Source organism: Dysidea avara, chromosome 7 (genome assembly GCF_963678975.1).
Source record: "Dysidea avara chromosome 7, odDysAvar1.4, whole genome shotgun sequence".
Classification (NCBI taxonomy): Eukaryota; Metazoa; Porifera; class Demospongiae; order Dictyoceratida; family Dysideidae; genus Dysidea; species Dysidea avara.
The window spans coordinates 33,486,544-33,512,608 of record NC_089278.1 but is presented as its reverse complement, the minus strand read 5'-3'; the positions used below and the strand labels follow the sequence as shown (position 1 = coordinate 33,512,608).

General features: G+C 38.7%; 1 protein-coding gene and 1 long non-coding RNA gene across 2 annotated transcripts in view; one reads left to right on the top strand and one right to left on the bottom strand.

Moving 5' to 3' along the window:
• Positions 1–1,342: 1,342 nt before the first annotated feature.
• LOC136261460 (scavenger receptor cysteine-rich type 1 protein M160-like) overlaps positions 1,343–26,065 on the top strand; it is a gene marked incomplete at its 5' end in the record, with an annotated part of 163,506 nt that continues 138,783 nt past the window's right edge. The window contains 7 exon segments of the mRNA XM_066055468.1: positions 1,343–1,663; positions 1,710–2,015; positions 2,071–2,397; positions 4,369–4,683; positions 4,742–5,056; positions 5,540–5,863; positions 9,659–9,982. Coding sequence (XP_065911540.1) covers positions 1,343–1,663; positions 1,710–2,015; positions 2,071–2,397; positions 4,369–4,683; positions 4,742–5,056; positions 5,540–5,863; positions 9,659–9,982 — 2,232 coding nt within the window.
• LOC136261479 (uncharacterized) lies at positions 16,102–16,675 on the bottom strand. The gene is made up of 5 exons (XR_010703918.1): positions 16,564–16,675; positions 16,467–16,514; positions 16,362–16,412; positions 16,230–16,314; positions 16,102–16,175 (listed from the first exon to the last, which is right to left on the bottom strand). It is a non-coding gene; the product is annotated as an uncharacterized lncRNA (long non-coding RNA).

Below are 26,065 nucleotides of genomic sequence, written 5' to 3'. Positions count from 1 at the left end.
TTCTTTTTTTTGCTCTTCAACTTTTCAGCAAAGTGCACCCCCCCTTTCCAAACTCTGGATCCACCCCTGCCCTTAACCTTCTCCATTTTCCAAACATTTCATTGGCAATACATATCCTTTTGTTTGCGCTTTCCCATCTTCCTTCATACTTTTTCAGCCTCCCTACCTGCCTGCGGGGATATTGTGCCAAGCAACCAGCCATTTTAACCAAAGTACCGTAAATTTCAGTAAATTTACGAGTTTGCCATTATTTCACTGCCAGTGAAATAATGCATAATTTGAATGGCTTCCATACTGATGCAATGTCCATCTAACCACAGAATTTTGAGTGATGCCCATCATTTCCTGCTAAACAGTACTATAGTACTACTGTACTGTTTGGTGGTACTGTATAGGGGAAAAGTTTCGATGGGCTAAACTGCTGTGTATTTTGCAGTTTTGTCTAAAACCACGAAGTTCTCTCCACAAATTCTATTACTAGCTACCTGTTACGAGTATCTGTTGCTGACCTAAAAAAATTTATTTGCTTGTAGAAAGTCTTGCAGCAGCCTAGCTTCTTTCATGGGTCATGCCCACTTATTGAGATTGTGTGTCACTCTCTGTAGTCATACGCGGAACCACACCCATTTATCAGTAAAGTGTGTTGCAGCAGTCTGGAGGTATGCAAGAAGCCATGTCCGTTTCTGTGTATATGCTTATGTGGAGCCATGCCCAATGTCCTAATCAATCATTAGGTGTATGTACATGTCATAATCATTCTGAGCCACACCCAGTTATTGGAAGTGTGCCTTGTTTATGTAAACAGATATGCACTGCAGGTTCCACCATACTTTCGTCTCCCATGAAAGTTTAACCACAAAATTAATAAGTTTATGTAATTGCCCTCTACCAGTGCTGAAACGAATAGCAATTTTTACTATTTAAGTAGTTGTGAACAAAACAATCAAATATTCGATTATTCTTTAAGCTTATACTTCTATTCAATAGGTATTGAAACCTTTTGTTAGGGAGCTCTAAAGAGCTATTTCTATCTTTTCTAAAATAGATTTTTACAGCATGGATACACCACTTCATTCACAATCTTAAGTTTCAAGGCTGGGTTTCCATCTGAATACAGTGTACAAAGTGCTAACAATTATTCGAATAGTATGTTAACGAATCGGATAGTGTCATGCTGACCGAATGGTCAAATAACCGAATAATCATTTCAGCACTACCCTCTACCACAAAAGTTTTGCCCATCAAAACTTCCCCATGTAGTTACAGCATATCATGTGTTTGCATGGCATAATGTTATAGTCAGTGTTAGACAATTACTAACATAAGGCTGTTACCATTACAGATGCTCCAATAAGACTTACTGGTGGCACAAATAAAAGAGAAGGATTCGTAGAAATAATGTACCAAGGAATTTGGGGGACAATATGTGACAGTGGTTGGGATGACATTGATGCTACTGTTGTGTGTAGAGAGCTGGGGTATGGGGATGGAACAGCAACACGACAAGCTCAATTTGGGCCTGGTAGTGGTCCTGTATGGTTAAGCCAAGTTGGATGTTTAGAAAATGAGAGTAAACTATCTCACTGTATACACAATGGAGCTGGAAATGTAGGAAGTTGTTCACATGCACAAGATGCTGGTGTAATCTGCAACAATGTAAATGGTATATGATTATAGTCTCACACATTTTTATACATGATATTTTACAGTTCGCCTGGTTAATGGACCAACCAGATATGAAGGTAGAGTAGAGGTGTATCACAATGGCGAATGGGGTACAGTGTGTGATGATGGATGGGACTTGAATGATGCACAAGTTGTATGCAGTGAACTGGGTCTTGGTAAAGCAGTTGATGCTAGACACTCTGCATTCTTTGGACAGGGTAGTGGTCGTATCTGGCTTGATGATCTACGTTGTGTTGGTAATGAACAAACAATTGGAAGCTGTTCCCATATAGGATGGGGAAATCATAATTGTGGTCATGGAGAAGATGCTAGTGTGAATTGTTCTAGAGGTAAGTATACAATCATAAATAACAATAGAAATCAGTTTGAGATTTGATTGGTTAGTTGAGCCTCTGAGCAATGGAACTCTTCGTGTGGTTGGACCAAGCGCCAATGGTGGAAGAGTTGAAATATATTTTGATGGTCGATGGAATACAATTTGTAATGATGGATGGGATGATACTGATGCTAGTGTGGTGTGTAGACAACTGGGATTTGGATCATCAGGAGTCACATTACAACCAGAACCAGGAAGGGGATTAATATTACTTGATGATGTGAATTGCTTTGGTAATGAATCATCACTACTGAATTGTGGACACAATGGAATAGGGATATCAGATTGTGACCATAATAAAGATGCTGGAGTGAACTGTACTGGATCTATACCAGGTAACCATATACCATAAAAGCAGAAAATTTGATGGAAAAATATTTGGTGAATTGAGCAAATTATCTAGTTAGTGAAATTAAATTAAAGATGGTACTTCTTTTTTGTAGGGGTCTGTGCTAATCACACACACACACACACACACACACACACACACACACACACACACACACACACACACACACACACACACACACACACACACACACACACACACACACACACACACACACACACACACACACACACACACACACACACACACACACACACACACACACACACGCACACACACACACAGAGAGAACATAATTGATTGCATCATGAAGGCCTAAGCAACAGTCATTGCGGCTCAGTGCAGCTCAAGGGATAGCTTCGAACACTATAGCTGCATCCAAGGCCGAAGTTACTAGCTACAGTAGTACATCAGTAGGAGAGTTACAGTACTTGGTAGAAGAATGCCTTTTGGGTCATACAAAATATCAGAGAAATGTTTTCCTGCAGCTATTGGGACCATGCTCAGTAGCTAGCATTGTTGTTCTAAGGTTGCCATAGTTTTCTCCATTTTCTCCATGTTTTTGATCTAGCCAGAAGATTTAAATTTGACAATTTCAGTGAAAATTTGTCAACTGCCAGATTTTCTGCTTATACAATATATTACTTTCAGTGATATACAGACAACCAAGTATTTTGACAAGCAAAGTTTTAGAAAATGATTTTACAGCCAATGTTGTTTTTAAACAAACACCTGCACTGTGGTTCCTTTGAGGTCATAGGCACAAAAATTACCCTATAAAATGAATATACTAACATATCGAGAAACAGGATGTACTGATCACATAATTGTACTTATGCTTCATGAATAGATTTAACATACTTTATAGTGGGAAACTTTGGCAAAATGAACTGATATTGGTGAAGAAAGTTTTGGCAAAATCACATGTCACTTTTCACTGCACATTGGCATTAGCTAATGATGGCCAGAACAATACTTTTGAATTATTGACCAACCTAAATTGGTTTTTTAGAAGGTGTTCATACTTAAAATGCAAATCGGCATTCATTGGTCATGCCAGCATGATTTTCAAAAGCATGTGGAAAGTTTATTTATTTTTAAATGGATATGAGAAGCATGCATTAGGACAAAAGTGTGGGCCAATATCACTAGATGACCTTTGCATGATTGAGCCCGTGGGCAGTAGGAAACAAAAATTAGTCTTTTCTCAAAATCGTTGAACATAACCTGTAGTAATGAGCTGGCCAACATGGTGGTAGTCTATTTTCAAGATAGAATATATTACGTGTGTATTCCCTACCATCCCTATTAGCTATGTATATGTACATATGATGAGTATTCACATTTGTAGGAAATTATATGATGATGTTCTTGATTCTACAATATTCAGTTTTTTAAATTCTTTTTTATTTATTTTTTATTTTTCTTTATTCGTCTTTACATTTAATTTCACATCAAATATTATTATGAACTACCAAACAGATTACTTTAGGGTGGTAGGTAATGCCTGGAAATTTTGGAGAATGCTCAGTAGGTTTGAATAAGCCAACCTATAATTTATTTGTCCAGAGTTTACTAGTGCAATACACTCAATGGAAAGATTGAGATGCTCTAATACAGCAGGAAAATACTGACTGAAACAACAGTCACTTTATTCTAAACACCATTGATATGATGTAAATGTTGTTAAGCTTTTCTACCATTGCTTATGTGCATGTATATATATCAAGGCATTGCTAAAAAGCAGCCTTGGATGATGTTTCCTTTCTGTGACAAAATAACTACAGGATGTCTTGATAGAATAAAGTAGCAAACTTCAGAGGTACAAAGGAGATGAGGAAATGCACATAGCCTTCCACTTTCAAGAGATACTAAAAAACATATAAATAATTAGTTTTCCTACTATTAAAAATAACAGGTATATACAGTAATCAGATGTTCTCTGCTAATTTTTTAGCCCTCCCTATCAAACTTGCTGATGGAGGCACTCCTTATTCAGGTAGAGTAGAGATATATAGGAATGGAGTATGGGGTACAGTGTGTGATGATAACTGGGACAACACTATTGCACGATTAGTATGTCAACAATTAGGATTAGGAACTAGTGGATCAGTAGACTCGAATGTACCAGCTGGAACAGGACCAATACTAATGGATAATGTTCAGTGTGATAGTGGTCAGACTAACCTGTTAACTTGTTCTCATAATGGATTTGGTAATCATGACTGTAGTCATGATGAAGATGTTGGAGTTGTATGCTACCGACTATCAAGTTAGTTTTCATTGCTATTCTGAATGCATTGTTAAACAGTGAAACCTTAATTGTGTAGCCCCTGTAGTCAGACTAGAAGGAGGCAGTTCATACAGTGAAGGTAGAGTGGAGGTGAACTACAATGGTGAATGGGGTACAGTGTGTAATGATGGATGGGATGATACTGATGCTGGTGTGGTGTGTAGACAACTGGGATTTGGATCATCGGGAACAGCCACTTCCTTTGGTCAAGGATCAGGACCCATCTTACTAGATAGTGTGACATGTTCTGGTAGTGAATCAACACTGGCCAGTTGTGGTCATCTTGGAGTTGGTGTTACAAGATCTTGTAGTCATAGAGAAGATGCTGGAGTGAGATGTAGTGGAATTACAGGTCAGCATCCAGTTTACTTACCATAGTATGGTATCATACAGTACAGTAATACTGCATAATGGGGATCATGAAGGTTTGCACTTTCCCACAAAAACATTGACCAGAAACCAGCCTCACAGTGCCTTGGCAGAATTGGTTAAGTATGATCCCAGCAGTGCCTTTAATGCAACCATAAACATTTCCAATGTATTGCTAGTTTGCTACAAAGCTCTATTATTGTTTAGTCTTCTAACTGACATACTGACTAACTGATGATTGACTGACCAACTAACCATTTGACTGATGCCTTCAGAAAAGCATAACAGATAAGGTTATTGGCTTGATTTTTTCCACTGTTGGTTATGAAACAAAGATTTCATGATATTCAAGTTGGCTGAATTAAATAGATTATCTTAGGAGACTTGATTAGGGAGTTTCACTGTACCTACAAATGTAACATGTTTTAGTACACAATGATGCAGCTATATGTACAACATTGTTTAGGTACTATTCTGAGATTGGTAGGAGGTGGTGCACACAATGAAGGTAGAGTGGAGGTGAACTACAATGGTGAATGGGGTACAGTGTGTGATGGTGGATGGGATGATACTGATGCTGGTGTAGTGTGTAGACAACTGGGATTTGGATCATCAGGAACAGCCATTGGATCAGCTTCATTTGGTCAAGGATCAGGACCCATCTTATTGGATAGTGTGACATGTTCTGGTAATGAATCGACACTGGCCAGTTGTGGTCATCTTGGAGTTGGTGTTACAAGATCTTGTAGTCATAGTGAAGATGCTGGAGTGAGATGTACTCAAGAACAAGGTATATGAGATATGTGCATGTTCAATTTGTGTATAAGATGATATGCAACTGTAAAGCAAGTTGTGTGTTTGCAAAAATGTACATTGCTAATTTCTAGTTAAAAATTGCAAAATGAAAAAGTTACAGACAAAATGAGCTGAATGATTTTTGTATTGTTATGATTAAAGCCATATTGCACAAATACCACTCACATAATTAATGCTCAATTTAATGAATAGGAAGTTGATAGAGAGGCTGCAAATATACTAAATAAGCCTCTAATTCCTACTTCAGTTGTATATAACTTGTTAATATAGCCAAAACTGATTAATTTCCCACTAGTATTATATCTGCAGGTATAGTCTATCTCAGATACATGGTATTCTAAATTCAGAACTTGCCTATGAAATGCACACTTTTAAGCTTTACTTTTAAGCCTATTGCTTGTGATCAGCCCCAGGTTACATCAATGGCCTTTATCCAAGCATTCAGCTAGGGTTAAAGTTTATCAATGACCACTTTGGCTTGTGAAGCCAATACTGGTTCCTATCACCTTCATCTGTCTCTGCTCTGGATTCTTTGTTGACTGACTCTTCTCCACTATCTGAAGTAGCTATATTGGCTGACTTCTCCACTACTTCTCTACTATCTGGAGAAGTTACCGCATTCTTCCCCATACCTTGCTCTAGCTGACTCTGCTTCATCCTGCAAGCTCGATTTCAAGTCATATCAACTCCACATCATGACCATAAGTGTGGAAACATGTCTGACATTGCTACCTCACTCTCCCCTGCACACTAATCTCCACACTAACAACAGAGTATGAATCTCCATGTACACAATGCACAGTAGCAGTCCTCTCCAACGAACATTATCCTCCCTCACAAAATTACTTCTCATTAGAGCTCTAGAACAATCAGTATTCAATACCTTGTCATTAGCAAACTAACCTTCAACAAACCCCTTACAACTAATCTGTCTTACTGGTCACCTTCTACCATGGTAGCCAGAAGACTTCCTTACGCTACTGTGCCCATGTCTACCACAATTGTAACATACTAGAATCTTCTCATGATCATCTGTCTTCAGCCTATTCTCCAACTTAGCCACATTCTCTCCATTCGAAGAAGTGGATGAACTGACCTTCTTATCACCACCACTACTATGATGCTAAGTGTCTGTCCCATCTGTCACATGAATAGCAAGCCCTGGTAGGCTAGTCTAACTTTGCCTTTCTAGCCTGTCAGTAGTCCTCAGCCAGTTGACCAGCCTCATAAGTATTTTGGGCTTTCTTTCCTTCAACCATACCATCACTTCGTCTGGTAACACTTCCAAAACCTGTTCTTTGAACATCACATCAACTGCATCTTGTCTATTAGGACAGTCCTTCTCTGCCAGATCTTTAACACAGATAGCCAGTTCCATTGGTGTTTCATTCTCAAGTGGCCTCACTGCATGGAAGCATTGCTAGTAGGTTTCTTCATTGGTGTCATAACATTGGAAAACAACAGCCTTCCCTGTCATAATCTTGAGCAATGTCATCCGTTATTGCAACTTGCATAGGCCAGTAGCACCTTCCCTGTCCGTTGAGATGCAAGAATAGTAGTATGCTTCACCCCATGAGCTTCAACTGCTCTCTCGAAGGTCAGTAGGAAAGTTTATTTTCTGTTAACTTCATGAGTTTCAATGACTCTGGCCTTACTTCAACTTGGCTTGACCTCCTCTTTGTCAACCCTGAATGAGTTCTTTGTATCTCCTCAGTTTGCACTAGCAGTAGAAGGTGAGCATTAATTAAATACGAAGGGCTTCATGTTTTAAAAAAATGGTAGAATGCTTTTATTGGTGCCTTTTAAAATAATGACTACATGCATACAACATTTTGAATGACTGACTGTGATTTATCAGTCCATTGATAAAGCTTGGAATACTGTGCTAGCAATGAACAAAAGTAAATTTCAATGTGGCTGATGAGACTATGGCATAATACAAAAAAAAATTATTAATTTAAAAATGTAAGTAGGGATTCAAGCTATAAAATGTAGTAAAGCAAGAGATGAATGATGGTATTACAGCATAACTCGGTGGGAAAATCCCTACATTAGCATGTCATAACTGTCATTTTGTTCAATGCCAAAGTAAGGATTTTCCTACTGAACTATGTTGTAATACCATCATTCATCTCTTGTTCCACTACTTTTTATCGTTTGGATCCCTAATTCATTTTTGAATTAAATATACTAGTCAGAGTTGGGGTCGTTACACTAAAAATGTAACTAGTTACATATTACTCGTTACTTTTATGCGATGTAGCGCGCTACAGTTACATATTACTTACTGAAAAAAGTAATGAGTTACGTATTACTCGCTACTCTGAGGGCTGTAACTAGTAATAACATTACATATTACATTTGTTCGTTACAAACTATGAAGTAAGTCCAACCTTCTAAATACAAGCTACCAGCCTACAACTACAAGTGACACAAGCGAGACACATGCTTCTCTGGTGTAGTCCAGCCACAAATACATACTTTGTTGTTGTATCTTGGCCTAAAGGGCACTCCCCAAATAATATCATTCTTTGTCCATGCCTATAACGCTATCTCCAGTCTTGTCTGGGCCCAAAATGCAATCAATCACGTGCCTGGATACAGTGCGCCTTAAAAGGAAGTAACGCGTTAAATCCGTTACAATTTCTGGATGTAATATCCGTTACATATTACTTGCTACTTTGTCATGTAACACGTTATATTACTCGTTACTGTAAAAGTAATATTATTATGTAACGCGTTACCCACAACTCTGATACTAGTTTGTTTGGTTTTCTGATATAACGTACAGCTATACATTTATTGGGGTGACTGCTGTATTAGAGTATCTCAAGTCAACCTTTCACCTACCAGGTGCTGTAGCACCATTTCATATTTTCATTGTGCTAGCATTATGAATACAGCTAGACCAATAATAATGGGGTGTGTCATCACGATAGATTGTTAAGTGGTGTAGTCTTGGTACTTGATCGTTGTTAATCAACCAAGATCACGGCATGGCATTAAACCCTTCATGAAGTTACAGGTGTCTGCCAAGCATAAGCACTTAAATAAGTTGTGGCGTATAAATATGCTGCTCAATGAAAGTATTGATAGGGAAAATTGACACCTTGATATGGTTTCATTGCAACAAAAAGACAACCAGCCTGATTGAAGATAAAAGGAAAGACAAGGTGCAGAGGGCGCACACTCATTGGAACCCAAAAGACACATGAGTTTGTTATATTGTTGCATAAAATGGTGGCTGTGTGCTGCTTTGTTTGGCCTCCGGCCTTGCAGCAATAGTCAGGCAGGCAGGCTGGCAGGCTGGCAGGCTGGCAGGCAGCCAAAAATTCTAGATTTGGTGATTTATAAATTCTATATCCAGTCGCCTGTAACTGTTTTGTTGTTTTTAATCTTCATTTGATGTTGGTTGGACTAATATTATTCCATAAAGGCGATTTTCATCATGTAAGATGTTTCTAGAATGATTTTTAAAGGTGGCATTTTAGGCAAAGCATATCATTTTGGTGGTAGATTCCTACTTTAAAAGTACTACCATACTGCTTAATAACAATAGTAATATGATCAAAACCTTTTAATGTGTGGCAGCAGGAACACATAAGCACCTTGTGGTGTTTATGTGCTCTTGGTGCAAATTTTATTTACTCCTACTATAACTTTGCATATGAACAAATATAATGGTATAATTTCATATATCTGTAAGTTATTTGGTTCAATACATTTTGTGACAACTCATACTCAATACCTCTATTATGCATGTATTTAGGACTTTTATTCAGACTGGTAGGAGGCAGTTCGTACACTGAAGGTAGAGTGGAGGTAAACTACAATGGTGAATGGGGTACAGTGTGTGGTGATGGATGGGATGATACTGATGCTGGTGTGGTGTGTAGACAACTGGGATTTGGATCATCAGGAACAGCCATTGGATCAGCTACCTTTGGTCAAGGATCAGGACCCATCTTATTGGATAGTGTGACATGTTCTGGTAGTGAATCAACATTGGCCAGTTGTGGTCATCTTGGAGTTGGTGTTACAAGATCTTGTAGTCATAGTGAAGATGCTGGAGTGAGATGTACTCAAGAACAAGGTATATGAGATATGTGCATGTTCAATTTGTGTATAAGATGATATGCAACTGTAAAGCAAGTTGTGTGTTTGCAAAAATGTACATTGCTAATTTCTAGTTAAAAATTGCAAAATGAAAAAGTTACAGACAAAATGAGCTGAATGATTTTTGTATTGTTATGATTAAAGCCATATTGCACAAATACCACTCACATAATTAATGCTCAATTTAATGAACAGGAAGTTGATAGAGAGGCTGCAAATATACTAAATAAGCCTCTAATTCCTACTTCAGTTGTATATAACTTGTTAATATAGCCAAAACTGATTAATTTCCCACTAGTATTATATCTGCAGGTATAGTCTATCTCAGATACATGGTATTCTAAATTCAGAACTTGCCTATGAAATGCACACTTTTAAGCTTTACTTTTAAGCCTATTGCTTGTGATCAGCCCCAGGTTACATCAATGGCCTTTATCCAAGCATTCAGCTAGGGTTAAAGTTCACTGTAAAGCAACTTTGGAAGTACATAACTGACTCTCAAGCAGTTTGAGTAACTAAAGTCTCTTAAGTACTTGAAAGTCTCACTGTCACTATGGGTCGAAAGTAAAATATCTCGAGTTGTCCAAAATCTCTCAATTTAAGCACTCAGTCTCTAGTAGTGCAAAACCTATCTGGTGAAAATCTCTCAAATATATATATAGCTAAAAATTACTCAAGTATATGAACTTATATAGCATGCATGTGTATACAAGTATTAGCTCAATGTACAAAACTGATGCACACAAGAGATATGAGATATTATATAGCTACAATATGTAGTGCATGCAGCTCTTAGAATTGCACTGAATTAAGACCAACAGCTTGCTTTTATTGGTAGCACATTCTATTGTAGCTTATAGATCCACAGACAGCTTATAGCATGTAGCAGGGTAGATGAATCCTATTTTGTGTGCCAAGAAACAGAGAATTAACCAAACATGGAGAAACTGAGTGTGGTGCTCGACTAGACACTGGTGGCCTGCAGTTTGAATGCTGGGGTATGAGGAATTTTTGCTTTCTTTTGCCATGTTATAAGTATGTCAAAGTCTACATATTTTAGGTAACTCAAAGGCTGCAGCACTAGTTGCTGTCAGATCTTCAGTGTTACATGGACACTGTAAAGTAAAAGTAAAATTGCTTCATCAGGAATGTAAAATGTACGATTTAAATCTTTCAATATATTTCATATTGACACAATTATAAGCAAATGTCAATGGCTTTAGACTTCAGCTACCCTGGTCTATTATAGCTATTCATTAATAAAAAACAAAACACCAGTAGTAGCAAGCAGTATAGCAACAGTAGCAGCAAGCATGTATAGCTAGTGTAATAGCAGCAGTAGCAATATAGCATCTAGCAGTATTAACAGTAGCTAGTATATATAGTAGCAGTAGGCAGTAGCTTTAAAAATAGCATGCAGTATAATAATATAATATAATATAGCTAGATATAGTAGCAGTTGAGGCAGTAAGTAGTGACTGCAGTGTAGTAATAGTATAGTTAGTAACAGCAGCTATATAGTATAGAAGCAGCAGTAGTTAGTACTGTGCCGCATGAGCAGCAGTAGTAGCAAGCCCTGCGGCTACAGCAGCAGCAGTATAGCTAGCTAGTCGTAGTATATCAGCAGCAGAAAGGTTTAAACGTGGGTGTTGGACGTGGTAGCTATAAAAAACTGAGAAACTGGCAGGGAAACATATCACTAGTGCCATTGTAGGGGAACACGCATCCCTAGTGATATGTGTGTGGGGAAACACGGATCCCTAGTGATATGTGTGCAGGAAAACACGATACTCGGGGAACACATGATTATCATTGTGACAGCGGGCATTAAATAGAAACTTCGAGAGCATGATTTTTAGCTTGCGTATAAGTAGAAGCAAATGAACTCTAGCACAATTCTAGTCACTGTGTGACAGTTGGAAACAATGCAAAATCCGTCTCAAACGATTTTTCTATTTGGCACGTGCCCCAATTGGTTCCATTCCAGCTTTTAGCACTACCCAAAACCATCATATAGAGAGTTCAGCTGCAAACAAATCATGTGTAGAGAGTTCAGCTTCAAACGTAGAGAGATCAGCTAGAAGAAGTTACCTTGTAGAGAGTTGAGCTACAAACAAATCACCCTGTACAGAGATCAGCTAGAAGAAGTAACCTTGTAGAGTGTTCAGTTACAAAGAAACCACCATGTAGAGAGTTCAGCTGCAACCAAATCACCTGTACAGAATTCAGCTACAAACAATTCACCCTGTAGAGAGATCAGTTAGAAGAAGTTACCTTATAGATAGTTCAGCTACAAACAATTCACCCTGTAGAGAGATCAGCTAGAAGAAATCACCTTGTAGAGTGTTCAGTTACAAAGAAACCACCATGTAGAGAGTTCTGTAATAAATATCAAGACACACGGTAGTGTGTCGTGCGGCCCAAGAAGCCGGCGCGCAACCCCGTGAGTATATTGACAGGAAGAAAGAATACGCAATTTTCGCACCTCCGTAGCTCTGTGCTGCCTTGATGAAACAAGACAAATTTTGCTGTGTACATTCCCTCCACCTTCAGCACTCCACATTCCAAATTTGAGCGAAATCGCTTCAGGCATTCCTGAGATATGCGACTTCAAAAATTGGCTTAGTTTCTTCGTTTTTTTTCTTCTTCTTATTTTTCTTCCTCTTTTCGCACACTTACAAAAACTGCTATAAAACGCGAACGCGTTATCCGATTGCCTTGATATTTGGCACACAGAAGGGGGGTATAAAGGCGCATCTCTGTACCAACTTTGGCTGGAATACCATAAACAGGCAAAGAGTTATGAGCGATTATTCACGAAAAATAACACCAATATGTTGTCACGCCTACAGGGTAAACCGCGTATGGGAAGAAGCTGAAAATCGGTGGGTGAATAGGTTAACTATTGAACCTCAAACCTTTTGTGGTTTGAAAGAAATCGAGCTAAAAACCAGGAAGATACAGCGAAAACATCAACAGTGTGTAACAATTACGCAATCGAGATTAGCTAATTTATTATTATTATTATTATTATTATTATGCTTGCCACGCCTACCAGATAAACCACTTGGGGTAATGCTTTGAAAATCGCTGTACAGATGGAGTTATCATCTTAGAAAGGCTCTTCAATGGTGTAGAAGAATCAGACTTAAAGCCACGGAGTTATAACACGAAATCCAACTTGGTGTAGCAAGTGCGAGATCGAGATACTCTAATAGAGCAGTCATCCTAATAGAGCAGTCACCCTGAACAGAATTCAAGAGATCAGTTAGAAATAAGTAACCTGTATAGAGATCAGCTACAAACAAATCACCCTGTAGAGAGTTCAGCTACAAACAATTCACCCTGTTCAGACATCAGTTAGAAGAAGTTTTCTTGTAGAGAGTTCAGTTACAAACAAATCACCCTGTTGAAAGATCAGCTGGAAGATGTCACCTTATAGATAGTTCAGTTACAAAGAAACCACCATGTAGAGAATTCAGCTACAAACTAGTGACCCTGTAGATACATCAGCTAGAAGAAGTTGCCTTGTAGAGAGTTCAGCTACAAAGAAACCATTGTGTAAAGAGCTCAGCTGCAAACAAATCACCTATACAGAATTCAGCTACAAACAAATCACCCTGTAGAGAGATCAGCTAGAAGAAGTTACCTTGTAGATAGTTCAGCTACAAACAAATCATCCTGTAGAGAGATCAGCTAGAAGAAGTTACCTTGTAGAGAGTTCAGCTACAAAGAAACCATCATGTGGAGAGTTCAGCTGCAAACAAATCAACTGTAGAGAGTTCAGCTACAAACAAATCACCCTGTAGAGAGATCAGCTAGAAGAAGTTACCTTGTAGATAGTTCAGCTACAAACAAATCATCCTGTAGAGAGATCAGCTAGAAGAAGTTACCTTGTAGAGAGTTCAGCTACAAAGAAACCATTGTGTAAAGAGTTCAGCTGCAAACAAATCACCTATACAGAATTCAGCTACAAACAAATCACCCTGTAGAGAGATCAGCTAGAAGAAGTTACCTTGTAGATAGTTCAGCTACAAACAAATCATCCTGTAGAGAGATCAGCTAGAAGAAGTTACCTTGTAGAGAGTTCAGCTACAAAGAAACCATCATGTGGAGAGTTCAGCTGCAAACAAATCAACTGTAGAGAGTTCAGCTACAAACAAATCTCCCTGTAGAGAGATCAGCTAGAAGAAGTTTCCTTGTAGAGAGTTCTGCTACAAACAAATCACCCTGTAGAAAGATCAGCTAGAAGAAATCATCTTGTAGAGAGTTCAGCTTCAAAGAAATAATCATGTGAGAGTTCAGGTACAAACAAATTGTCCTGTAGAGAGATCAGCTAGAAGAAGTTGCCTTGTAGAGAGTTCAGCTACAAAGAAACCATCATGTAGATAGTTCAGGTACAAACAAATCACCCTGTAGAAAGATCAGCTATAGAAGAAATCACCTTGTAGAGAGTTCAGCTACAAAGAAACTATCATGTAGAGAGTTCAACTACAAACAAATCACCCTGTAGAGAGATCAGCTATAGAAGAAATCACCTTGTAGAGAGTTCAGCTACAAAGAAACCATCATATAGAGAGTTCAGCTACAAACAAATCGGCCTGTAGAGAGATCAGCTAGAAGAAATTACCTTGTAGAGAGTTCAGCTACAAAGAAACCATCATGTAGATAGTTCAGGTACAAACAAATCACCCTGTAGAAAGATCAGCTATAGAAGAAATTTTCTGTTACACCTTTCCAGCTACTGTATAAGTCATTAAGTCTAAGTCCTTGAAACTAGGTTAGGTAATCCTAAGGCTGCAGCACATGTTGTTGTAGACCTTCAGTGCTGGTCACTGTAAAGTGTTAATAATAATAAATCACCTTGTAGAGAGTTCAGCTACAAAGAAACCATCATGTAGAGAGTTCAGCTACAAACAAATCGGCCTGTAGAGAGATCAGCTAGAAGAAATCACCTTGTAGAGAGTTCAGCTACAAAGAAACCATCATGTAGAGAGTTCAGCTACAAACAAATCGGCCTGTAGAGAGATCAGCTAGAAGAAATTACCTTGTAGAGAGTTCAGCTGCAAACAAATCACCTGTAGAGAGTTAAGCTACAAACAAATCTCCCTGTAGAGAGATCAGCTAGAAGAAGTCACCTTGCAGGGAGTTCAGTTACAAAGAAATAAACCATGTAGAGAGTTCAGTTGCAAACAAATCACCTGTAGAGAGTTCAGCTAGAAACAAGTCACCCTGTAGAGAGATCAGCTAGAAACAAGTCACCTTGTAGAGAGTTCAGCTAGAAGAAGTCACATTGTAGAGCTACAAAGAAACTACCATGTAGAGTTCAGCTGCAAACAAATCACCCTGTAGAGAACTCAGCTACAAACAAATCGCCCTGTAGAAAGATTAGCTAGAAGAAGTTACCTTATAGGGAGTTAAGCTATGAACAGATCACCCTGTAGAGAGTTCAGCTACAAACAAATCACCCTGTAGAGAGTTCAGCTACAAACAAATCACCCTGTAGAGAGTTCAGTTACAAAGAAACCACCATGTAGAGAGTTCAGCTGCAAAAAAAATCAATCACTCTGTTGAGAGTTCAGCTAGAAGAAGTCACCTTGTAGAGAGTTAAGCTGCACATAAATCACCCTGTAGAGAATTCAGCTACAAACAAATCACCCTGTAGAAAGATCAGCTAGAAGAAGTTACCTTGTAGAGAGTTAAGCTGCAAATAAATCACCCTGTAGAGAATTCAGCTACAAACAAATCACCCTGTAGAAAGATCAGCTACACTGTTAAAAATAAGGAGTAACTGTTACTCCCCTAGGGGAGTTCCCAGTGTAGGGAAGATTTAACACCCCTATATTTTTGTGGAGAGTAACTAACACCCCGCAAAGGAGTAACAGGAACCCTTTGAAAAATCTATTGTAGGGGGTTCTAGTTACTCTAGGAGAGTTCACATAAGCATGCAAGGCATTTCCTTTACTCCATGAAATTCTGCAAATAACTCCGTATAAAATCTCAAATGATGTTAAAGACATACAGCAAAACTGTAACAAAATATTTACAATATCCAGCTTTATAATATTGGAAAGTCACTGAAAAAAGGAGATCAGTGGCTTCATCATCAGCAAACGACGCTTCACTGCCACTTCACTGGAGTTACTTCCTGCCACATGACATGTTATCAGCTGTAGTAAATAGCAGTATAGTAAAGAAATATTCAACAATCATATACTTGTTACCTTTATGGCTGAAGGTACGTCACACACAGTTGCCATCAAAGTTGTAAAAACAATTCTGCCAGACCAGCAGCATTGGTAGTGTAAACTAAAAAGGCACAGTTGCTATCAAGCAAAACAACACTTTTTTGCTACCTGGAGTTCATCATTTTGTTTGTCTATTTGTTCACTGATTTCTTGTGGCACCTGTAATATATGTTTACAAATTGATGCACAGTCACTGTATGTTAACACACTTACTGGATGTTGTAAAAATTCTATGTTCTCAGTGACATTGAGACATCCGTGCTAAAAAAGTAAATATATGCTTACGTAACTGTAAATATTATCCCCTTACAGGTCAAGAACAACTTAGAAAGTTGATGAAGTCGAAGACACACAATTTACATTGTATCAAAGATTCTTGGTAACTGCAGACGATACATCTTACTAGTTAATTCCAGTGAATCTGCATGTAATTATGTAAAAAGACAATGATACAGGATACTGACCTTATCCGGCAATATCATGCATTGTGTCCGGCTGCTAACGTCAACTGAAGGCAGACGGACATGATATGTACGCCATGTTTAAACTAGGTGGCTTTCCTTTCCTCCCTCAAGTCTTCATCTTCTTACACACTGACTACTAGTAGCTAGCGGTGAGCTTGGATGGGCTGAATACTGTACGTACCAGTCACGGTGATACGACTGAGTCCACCGAATTTTATTCTCTTTCCCTGAGTCTTGAACTATTTCTGCCGTGTCACAATAAGGCGACTAAACCCTCACGAGCAGTGGTGACTTCCGTTGGAGCCAGTTTAATAAACCGGTGTGTCATACGAGACGACTCAGTATGAGCTCAAACGTACCTGAAGAAACAATGAACGAGATAGACTCTAGTGAACGTCCAGTAATTGAACAAGTAAACACTTTAGTATCACTTTTTAAGCACTACAATTCCTCAGAGAAGCAAACCGCTTTCAACTACTCAACACGGCTCTGTTGTTAAAGAAGCCATTTCTATGGTAATACTCTTCACTCTAAATAATGCCCTTGTAATAGAAATGGTATTTAATAATTATACATACGTATTTCAAAATATTCTTGAGTAACAATTCGTCCTCCTGTTTTCGTACTGTCTGTTTCCTTCACTATGCCTTGGTTAGCCTGTAAAATAAAACATGAATAAATGGCTGCCATTGAAAAGGAAGCCTAAATAATTACTTTCCTTTTTTACATTGAGTGACTAGAATTGAACTGGTTAGTTAATGGAGAAAATAACATAGTGAGACAGCTATAACCTGCATGTGGCTCATTCATATGTGGCCTCAGCCATACTGGCTCACTGAGTTCACCTTAGCTACTATAGCTAGCTGGTAATGGGAACTCTTCAGTTTGGTGCCTTCACTTACTTGGAGTTCTCTTTACCCTTAGTGGGTTACTGTTACTCTCCTAGTAATCCAAACTCCCCTTTCAGAGTAAAATATTTTACTCCCATAGTTACTGTTACTCCCCTGTTTTAACAGTGTAGAAGAAGTTACCTTGTAGAGAGTTCAGCTACAAAGAAACCACCATGTAGAGAGTTCAGCTGCAAACAAATCACCAGTAGAGAGTTCAGCTAGAAACAAGTCACCCTGTAGAGAGATCAGCTAAAAACAAGTCACCCTGTAGAGAGTTCAGCTAGAAGAAGTCACATTGTAGAGAGTTCAGCTACAAAGAAACTACCACGTAGAGAGTTCAGCTGCAAACAAATCATCCTGTAGAGAGTTCAGCTAGAAGAAGTCACCTTTTAGAGAGTTCAGCTACAAAGCAACCACCATGTAAAGAGTTCAGCTGCAAAAAACTCAATCACCTTGTAGAAAGATCGGCTAGAAGAAGTTACCTTGTAGAGAGTTCAGCTACAAAGAAACCACCATGTAGAGAGTTCAGCTGCAAACAAATCACCTATAGAGAGTTCAGCTAGAAACAAGTCACCCTGTAGAGAGTTCAGCTAGAAGAAGTCACATTGTAGAGAGTTCAGCTACAATGAAACTCCCATGTAGAGAGTTCAGCTGCAAACAAATCACCCTGTAGAGAACTCAGCTACAAACAAATATGCAGTGTAAAAAGATCAGCTAGAAGAAGTTACCATGTAGAGAGTTCAGCTACAACGAAACCACCATGTAGAGAGTTCAGCTACAAACAAATCACCTGTAGAGAGTTCAGGTAACCCTGTAGAGAGATCAGCTAGAAACAAGTCACCTTGTAGAGAGTTCAGCTAGAAGAAGTCACGTTGTAGAGAGTTCAGCTACAAAGAAACCACCATTTAGAGAGTTCAGTTGCAAACAAATCACCCAGTAGAAAGTTCAGCTATGAACAGATCACCCTGTTGAGAGTTCAGTTAGAAACAAGGAATCCTGTAGAGAGATCACCTAGAAGTATCGCCTTGTAGAGAGCTCAGCTACAAACAAATCACCTGTAGAGAGTTCAGCTACAAACAAATCACCCTGTGGAGAGATCAGCTAGAAGAAGTCACCTTGTAGAGAGTTCAGCTATAAAGAAACCACCATGTAGAGAATTCAGCTGCAAACAAACACCCTGTAGAGATTTCAGCTACAAACAAATCGCCCTGTAGAAAGATCAGCTAGAAGAAGTTACCTTGTAGGGATTTCAGCTACAAACAAATCACCCTGTAGAGAGTTCAGCTACAAAGAAACCATTCTGTAAAGAGCTCAGCTGCAAACAAATCACTTGTACAGAATTCAGCTACAAACAAATCACCCTGTAGAGAGATCAGCTAGAAGAAATTACCTTGTAGATAGTTCAGCTACAATCAAATCACCCTGTAGAAAGATCATTTAGAAGAAGTTACCTTGGAGAAAGTTCAGCTACAAAGAAACCATTTTGTAAAGAGCTCAGCTGCAAACAAATCACCTGTACAGAATTCAACTACGAACAAATCACCCTGTAGAGAGATCAGCTATAAGAAGTTACCTTGTAGATAGTTCAGCTACAAACAAATCTCCCTGTAGAGAGATCAGCTAGAAGAAATTACCTTGTAGAGAGTTCAGCTACAAAGAAACCACTATGTAGAGAGTTCAGCTGCAAAGAAATCACCCTGTAGAAAATTCTGCCAGAAACAAATTGCCCTGTAGAAAGATCAGTTAGAAGAAGTTACCTTTTAGAGAGTTCAGCTACAAAGAAACCATTCTGTAAACAGCTCAGCTGCAAACAAATCACCTATACAGAATTCAGCTACAAATACATCACCCTGTAGAGAGATCAGCTAGAAGAAGTTACCTTGTAGATCGTTCAGCTACAAACAATTCACCCTGTAGAGAGAGCAATTAGAAGAAGTCACCTTGTAGAGTGTTCAGTTACAAAGAAACCACCATGGAGATTTCTGTAATCAATATATGTGACCGGATTTGCGAAAAGGGGTCTTCCACACACATCCAATTCCGTAAACGTTGGAGACCATAACTCAATGTTCAAGTAACATATTAACCTGAAACTTTCACCATGTATTCAGCTATAGTGGTGCTCACCACTGCCCAAAATTCAAGGCAATAGCTCTTTCCAATCTGTAGTTATCAATTGTCAAAGTTGGCAAATTGGATGTGTGTGGAAGACCCCTTTTCGCACATCCGGTCACATATGTATTATACAGTATATATAATTTGTACATTTACTGGTAAAATATTTAAAGTACATCTACTTCATCTTTTCTTCTTCCTGTAGTAAAGAAAAAAACATAGGTTAAAAAAGTCCCAAAGCTGGCCATAGGCCGGCTTTGGGGTATACAAATACAAAAAGAAATGAAATCTAATCCAAAACAGCCAAGCTGTAAAAAAAGTGTGCGGCCCTCAGAAAGGCTATGGTGAAAAAAGATGTGAAATCCAAGGTGGCGGCCAAGAAATGGCTGTGATGGTAGGTTAATGGTAAAAATTTTAATAATGACAATTTAGGTAAATTTTGTGAAGCGGCACAAAAATTCACCTGAATTGTTGTTATTAAAATTTTTACCATTAACCTACCATCACAGCCATTTCTTGGCCGCCACCTTGGATTTCACATCTTTTTTCACCATAGCCTTTCTGAGGGCCGCACACTTTTTTTACAGCTTGGCTGTTTTGGATTAGATATGTATTATATATGTAATTTGTACATTTACTGATAAAATCAGAAGTATTTAAAGTGTTTAATATCTGCTTCATCTTTTCTTCTTTCTGTGGTAAAGAAAAAGATAGGTTAAAAAAGCCCCAAAGTTGGGTTATACAAATACAAAAAGAAGTGAAATCTAATCCAAAACAACCAAGCTATAAAAAAAGAGTGCAGCCCTCAAAAAGACTATGGTGAAAAAAGATGTGAAATCCAAAGGGGTAGCCAAGAAATGGCTGTGATGGTAGGTTAATGGTAGGATTTTAATAACGACAATTCAGGTGAATTTTGGTGCCGCTTGGTCTTGGCACCAAAATTCACCTGAATTGTCATTATTAAAATTTTTACCATTAACCTACCATCACAGCCATTTCTCGGCCACCCCCTTGGATTTCACATCTTTTTTCACCATAGCCTTTTTGAGGGCCGCACTCTTTTTTACCGCTTGGCTGTTTTGGATTAGATTTGCATTTCCTGACTGCTGTATTAAAGTAAGTGACTGCTCTATTAGAATATCTCGATCTTATTTCCATAAAGTGTGAATAATCAGTCAAGAAACAGTGAAAATAATAACACCACAAGGTTTTTGATATGAAATGCAGTAATAATTTTCTGTGTGTTGATGTTGTGCAGCATTGTTGGCGTGCACATTGCATTTTCATTAAAATTCTTGAAAATTGTCCTATTATGTTGGCATAATGCTTGATGCTTTTGCTAGCATAGTATGCTTGAAATTGTGCTGGCATAATTGGTGCAAGCCTAGTGAAATGTTATCCTACAAACCAATAACTGTTAAACCAGCTGTTAATAAACAAGGTGAGGCAGGACCTGATTCAAGAGATTCAGTATTATCTTGCTAAAGACAGAAATGTGTGGAGAGATGTGTGCCAGGAAGGAGTAAAGAAGGTGCAGTACACTGCTCTTTCTGCATGCACAGTTTATTTGAAACTTGCCACCATGAATTTTGTAGGAGACAGAACATCACCAGACACAAGTATCAAATAACATATCCACAAGGGAAGAAGAAGTAGCCATGGTTTGGTCAACTACCAATAGTGGGAAGCATCATCCAGTGGATGGCTTCACTTTAATGGTTAATGTTGTGTGTGAGTGTGTGTGTGGGGGAGGAGCATGTGCCCTGTACCCCCTCCGACCACTGTCAGTAGCATTGTACACTTATCACTGTTGATATGTATACATATACTGTGGAAATTTGATGTTTAATAGACACGTAAAATATCAAGACACACGATAGTGTGTCGTGCGGCCCAAGAAGCCGGCGCGCCACACCGTGGGTATATTGACAGGAAGAAAGAAAACGTCATTTTCACACTTTTGTATCTCCGTGATCCAGTAACCGATTGGAACCACATTTGCTACAGAGTTGCCCGCCAGCCAGGGGAGTCTACATACCAAATTTGAAGGAAATCGCTCCAGTAATTTCAGAGATACGAGCTGCCAAAGTTTCAATTTTTTTTTTCTTCGTGTTTTCGCACACTTGCAAGAATTGGTATAAAACGCAAACGCATACTCTGATCGCCTTGAACTTTGGCACACAGAAAGAGAGTCCAAAGGCAAATCCTACCATCAAATTTGGTGCAAACCCGATGAATGGTTCGAGAGTTATTACCGATTAGTCGCATAAAACAAGATCGATTTGTTGTCACGCCTACAGGGTAAACCGTTTCATGGAATGAGTTGAAAATTGCTATGTAGATGGAGTAACCATCGTAGGAGTGCCGTTTGGTGGTTTGAAAGGAATCGAGATAAAGACCATGGAGATATGACACAAAACCCAACCTGTGTCACAATTACGCGATCGATTTTTATGAATAAAAAGTGTTAGTTTTTACGTCTACTAGGCAAACCGCTTAGAGCAATGAGCTGAAAATCGGTGTATAGCTGGAATAATCTTCATAGAAAGTCCTTGCAGTAGTACAGATGAATCGGATTACAAACCACTGAGTTATGATTCGAAAGCCAACTCCGTGTATATAGCAAATGCGAGATCGAGATACACTAATAGAACAGTCACCCTAATAGAGCATTCGGCTAATTTATTTAATTATTTATTTATTATTTGCTTTACAGCATACATCGTATCAAAAATAGCCATTGGGATTGCGAATCTAATGCAAATATGGTAAATTTACTGATATTAACGAAATTCTGCATTTCAAATGACAAGATGGTAAGCTCAAAACCCACTAAACTGAGGACTAGGATACACAATTTGAGTTTATAAAGACTTATACTGGACTTATACAATCAAGAATCCAACCATTACAAACAAAGTCACTCACATGGATGCTTTTCGAAGTGAACTCCCGTATATTTCATCTAAACACTAAAAAGGCGGTTACTAGACCGGCCACTCTTGGTCCAATTCGTTCGAAATATCAAAGAATGATTCATATATACGGTATTCCAGATCGTTTATTCTAATTAAATTCATTAGTTTAGGGTGAATTCCCATGGTCTTGGCAACCGGTGAATTCCCATGGTCTTGGAAACCGGTGAATCCCACAATGCATTTCCTGTACATTACGCATTGGGCAAAATGATGAACAAGTGGCAGAATTCGAGAAAAGGCGGTGATATGAGGTGGTGATATGCACTGCAGCTAGAGCCATGAGAACAAGGTGGAGTGTTCCTTAGAGGTATGTGAGTGACAAACAGACCGTTTTTTGTGGGTACCAGCACGTAATGTTGCTGGCGTTTCGAAAGTACACGAAAATCACTTTGTTTTTATGCCATTTTGTGCATTTTACGTGATTTTGGGGGTGTATCCTTTTCAATGGTAATGTATTACTAATGTTCAAAACTTTTTGACATGATACGCACAGTATAAACATTAGTCGTTAAAATCTAGTGTATGCTGAAGGTCCACTGGCATCCAGTGCCAGTGGCCAGGAGTAAGTAGTTACTAAGATTAGTTATAGTTACTTATATAAAACTCATTTAAAGCAAGGGTTACAGGTGATCAAAGTTGGGAGGTTTGGGGGACTTATTACAATTACAACAGGGACAAACAAAAGAAAAAGTGCATGCATTGTCAGGATCAAAATTTAGTTCAAAATGATTCCGTAGAAAGTTTGTAAGTTTGTACTTGATAGTAGGTAGGCTAAGACTGTAATCTATTGTTGGCAAAACATTCCATATACGAGGGAGTCTGTTGAAATAGAAGTTGCTGCTGGCAACATTAGTATTTTATAAGTGTGACACAAATTTCTGTGAACGCTGCTATCCACGAAAATAAAATCCGCAGATTTTTTTTCCGATTACTAGAGGAGATGGAAGCATTGTTAAGCAGTTATATACATGGCTACCATGTTTATAAAGACATTTTGGATTCCAGTCATTGGCGAGGAACTTACTTGCATTATATAAAAGTGGGATGTGTGCTGCTGTGTGAGTAGTGGGGCATTTACTGCGTGCCCTCTCAAGGATATGTAGTTTGTTTTCATTTCATGATGGCACAATAATACGTATCGAGTTCGAGTTGCAGGGCAAGAAGACACGAAAAGTTGAAAACACGAGATAAAATAAGCACAAATCTAATTACCGCGGCTAGCCACTGTTCACGAAAATAAAGTCTTCGCGGTAAAAACCCGCTATACGGTATGCAAGTGCAGGAATGGGTTGATGTTACTGACAATAAAGCCTGGAGGACATCAAGAGCACACCGATCACCACCACAGAGATAGACCAACAAAATTAATGATCTGTGACATCCATTGTGCCATCAGCCGATTTGTTATGAAAGCACCTCAGTTAATTGGTACAAAAAGGTTGTAACTAACATTAGTGCTAATAAAACAGAATGCGTATAAGGAGCAAATTTGATGGTGGAAAGTAGATTAATAGGGGAAGGTCAGTGTACTGATTCTGGCCTGCGTTGTAATGAAGGTGCTGGATAGGGACCAACATCATGGGTAAAAGCTGTCAGCACAGAGCCATCTGATGTCTTCAAGCTTTCTGCCAATGCCATCAAATGCACCAATAAGGATCAGAAGGGTAAGACTGAACCTGCTGCAAAGTCAAAACATAAAAGAGCACGGCACAGCGCAGCACAGCCACAGTAAGACAACAGCTTGACTTCTAGAATGGCATATTCTATGCAAGCTATATTGCTGTTATCACTGTGATTATGTGATTGCAGACATGATGGCGGAAGTGAGATGCTGGATGTTCCCACTGATATCCCAGCTTACCAACTGAAGGAGATCAGAATTAGGTGGTACAAAACAGAAGTGATGATTGACAGTGATAAGGCCAAGTCCATTGAACTTACAACCAGGAAGCACAGCTATGATGATGATGCAGCAGTAGTGTGGTTTTCTAAGAGGAGGAAGAGGACCACTTCATCAAATGCAGATCAGTAGTGAAGCGAAGACCTACCACACCTGTAGCTCACATGGTACACCAGCTCCTCTACTTGACATTTTGGGATAACTCGTCCACCAGGTGAGGCCTGGAACAAGAGAAATACAGTGTGGGTGTGTCCATAAATTGACTGCATGATAGGGGCTTGCCTAATCCCACTGTCAATATCAAGTGTGGGCTAACTATGTGCACAGCCCACACATGGTTGGCTGCTGGTTGGTTGCAACTCCAGATGGTTGGGTGAAAACAAATACTTATACAATGAATGTGTTTACCATCTTCTTCTTCTTCCATGCAGTAGAGTATGAGGTAAATCACATGCAAAAAATATGCAGGATTTTTTATGTGCAGTTAATTATTATTTCCAGAACTCCAGGGTATCCCGTAACCTTAAGATGTAGCTGACAATCAAAAAATACTACAAACACACATTGTGGCAGCCTCTGGCCCATCTTTTTGTATCATATTACAACAGTCACTCATGACTGGCCACCCAACTTTCATAATAGCCTAATACTTTGCAAAGTATTAGGCCATTTGTCCACAAGCTTTTTGCATGTTGTTTTGAGCTCTGCTGTAGAATGTAAACACATTTTTGTGAAGGCTTTGACTGCTCTATTAGGATATTTGAGCATTCTATTAGAGTACATTTATCTTTTTCAAGGTTTTCAACCCCACCCCAAGAGGGATAATTTCAGTAAAATATCAGGGACTAAGCCCCTCAGAAGACCAAGGCGGCTTCAGCCCTCTAGCCCCAAACCCTCCCCCTTCCACCACTGATGACATTTACTACTAACTACGGTTAAACCACAAGTATGTTTACAACTATGTTATGCTATGCTACGTTAACTTTGTTTTGAAGCGTACCATAGATTAAGATTCAGACTTGAAATAGGAATAGTGGGAATAGGAATGGTTTTGTCTGAGGTTCACATACAGGCTCAGGAGGATGACAATACTGTCAACTGGTAAGATGTCAGTGACATACAAGTTAAGGATTCTACACAAACTATCATACAGTATGGTAGTACTGTATAATTATAGAGAGATCACGGAGATTTGGGTTTTCCTAGCCAAAAATTCACCCTAAAACCAGCTTTACAACTCCATCCTGAAACCTTGGCAGTATTGGTTAGGTATAACCAAGCCCAAAATACCTTCAGTACAATCCTAAAGGCTTGCAATAAATTGTTAAAAAATTTGTTTTAAAAATTATTCAATGGAATTTTCTACTGACTAACTGCCTGCCTGCCTGCCTGATGCCTTCAGGCAAGTATAACTTGATAACGGCTAAGGCTATGAGTTTGATTTTTTCACTGTTCGACATTGCTT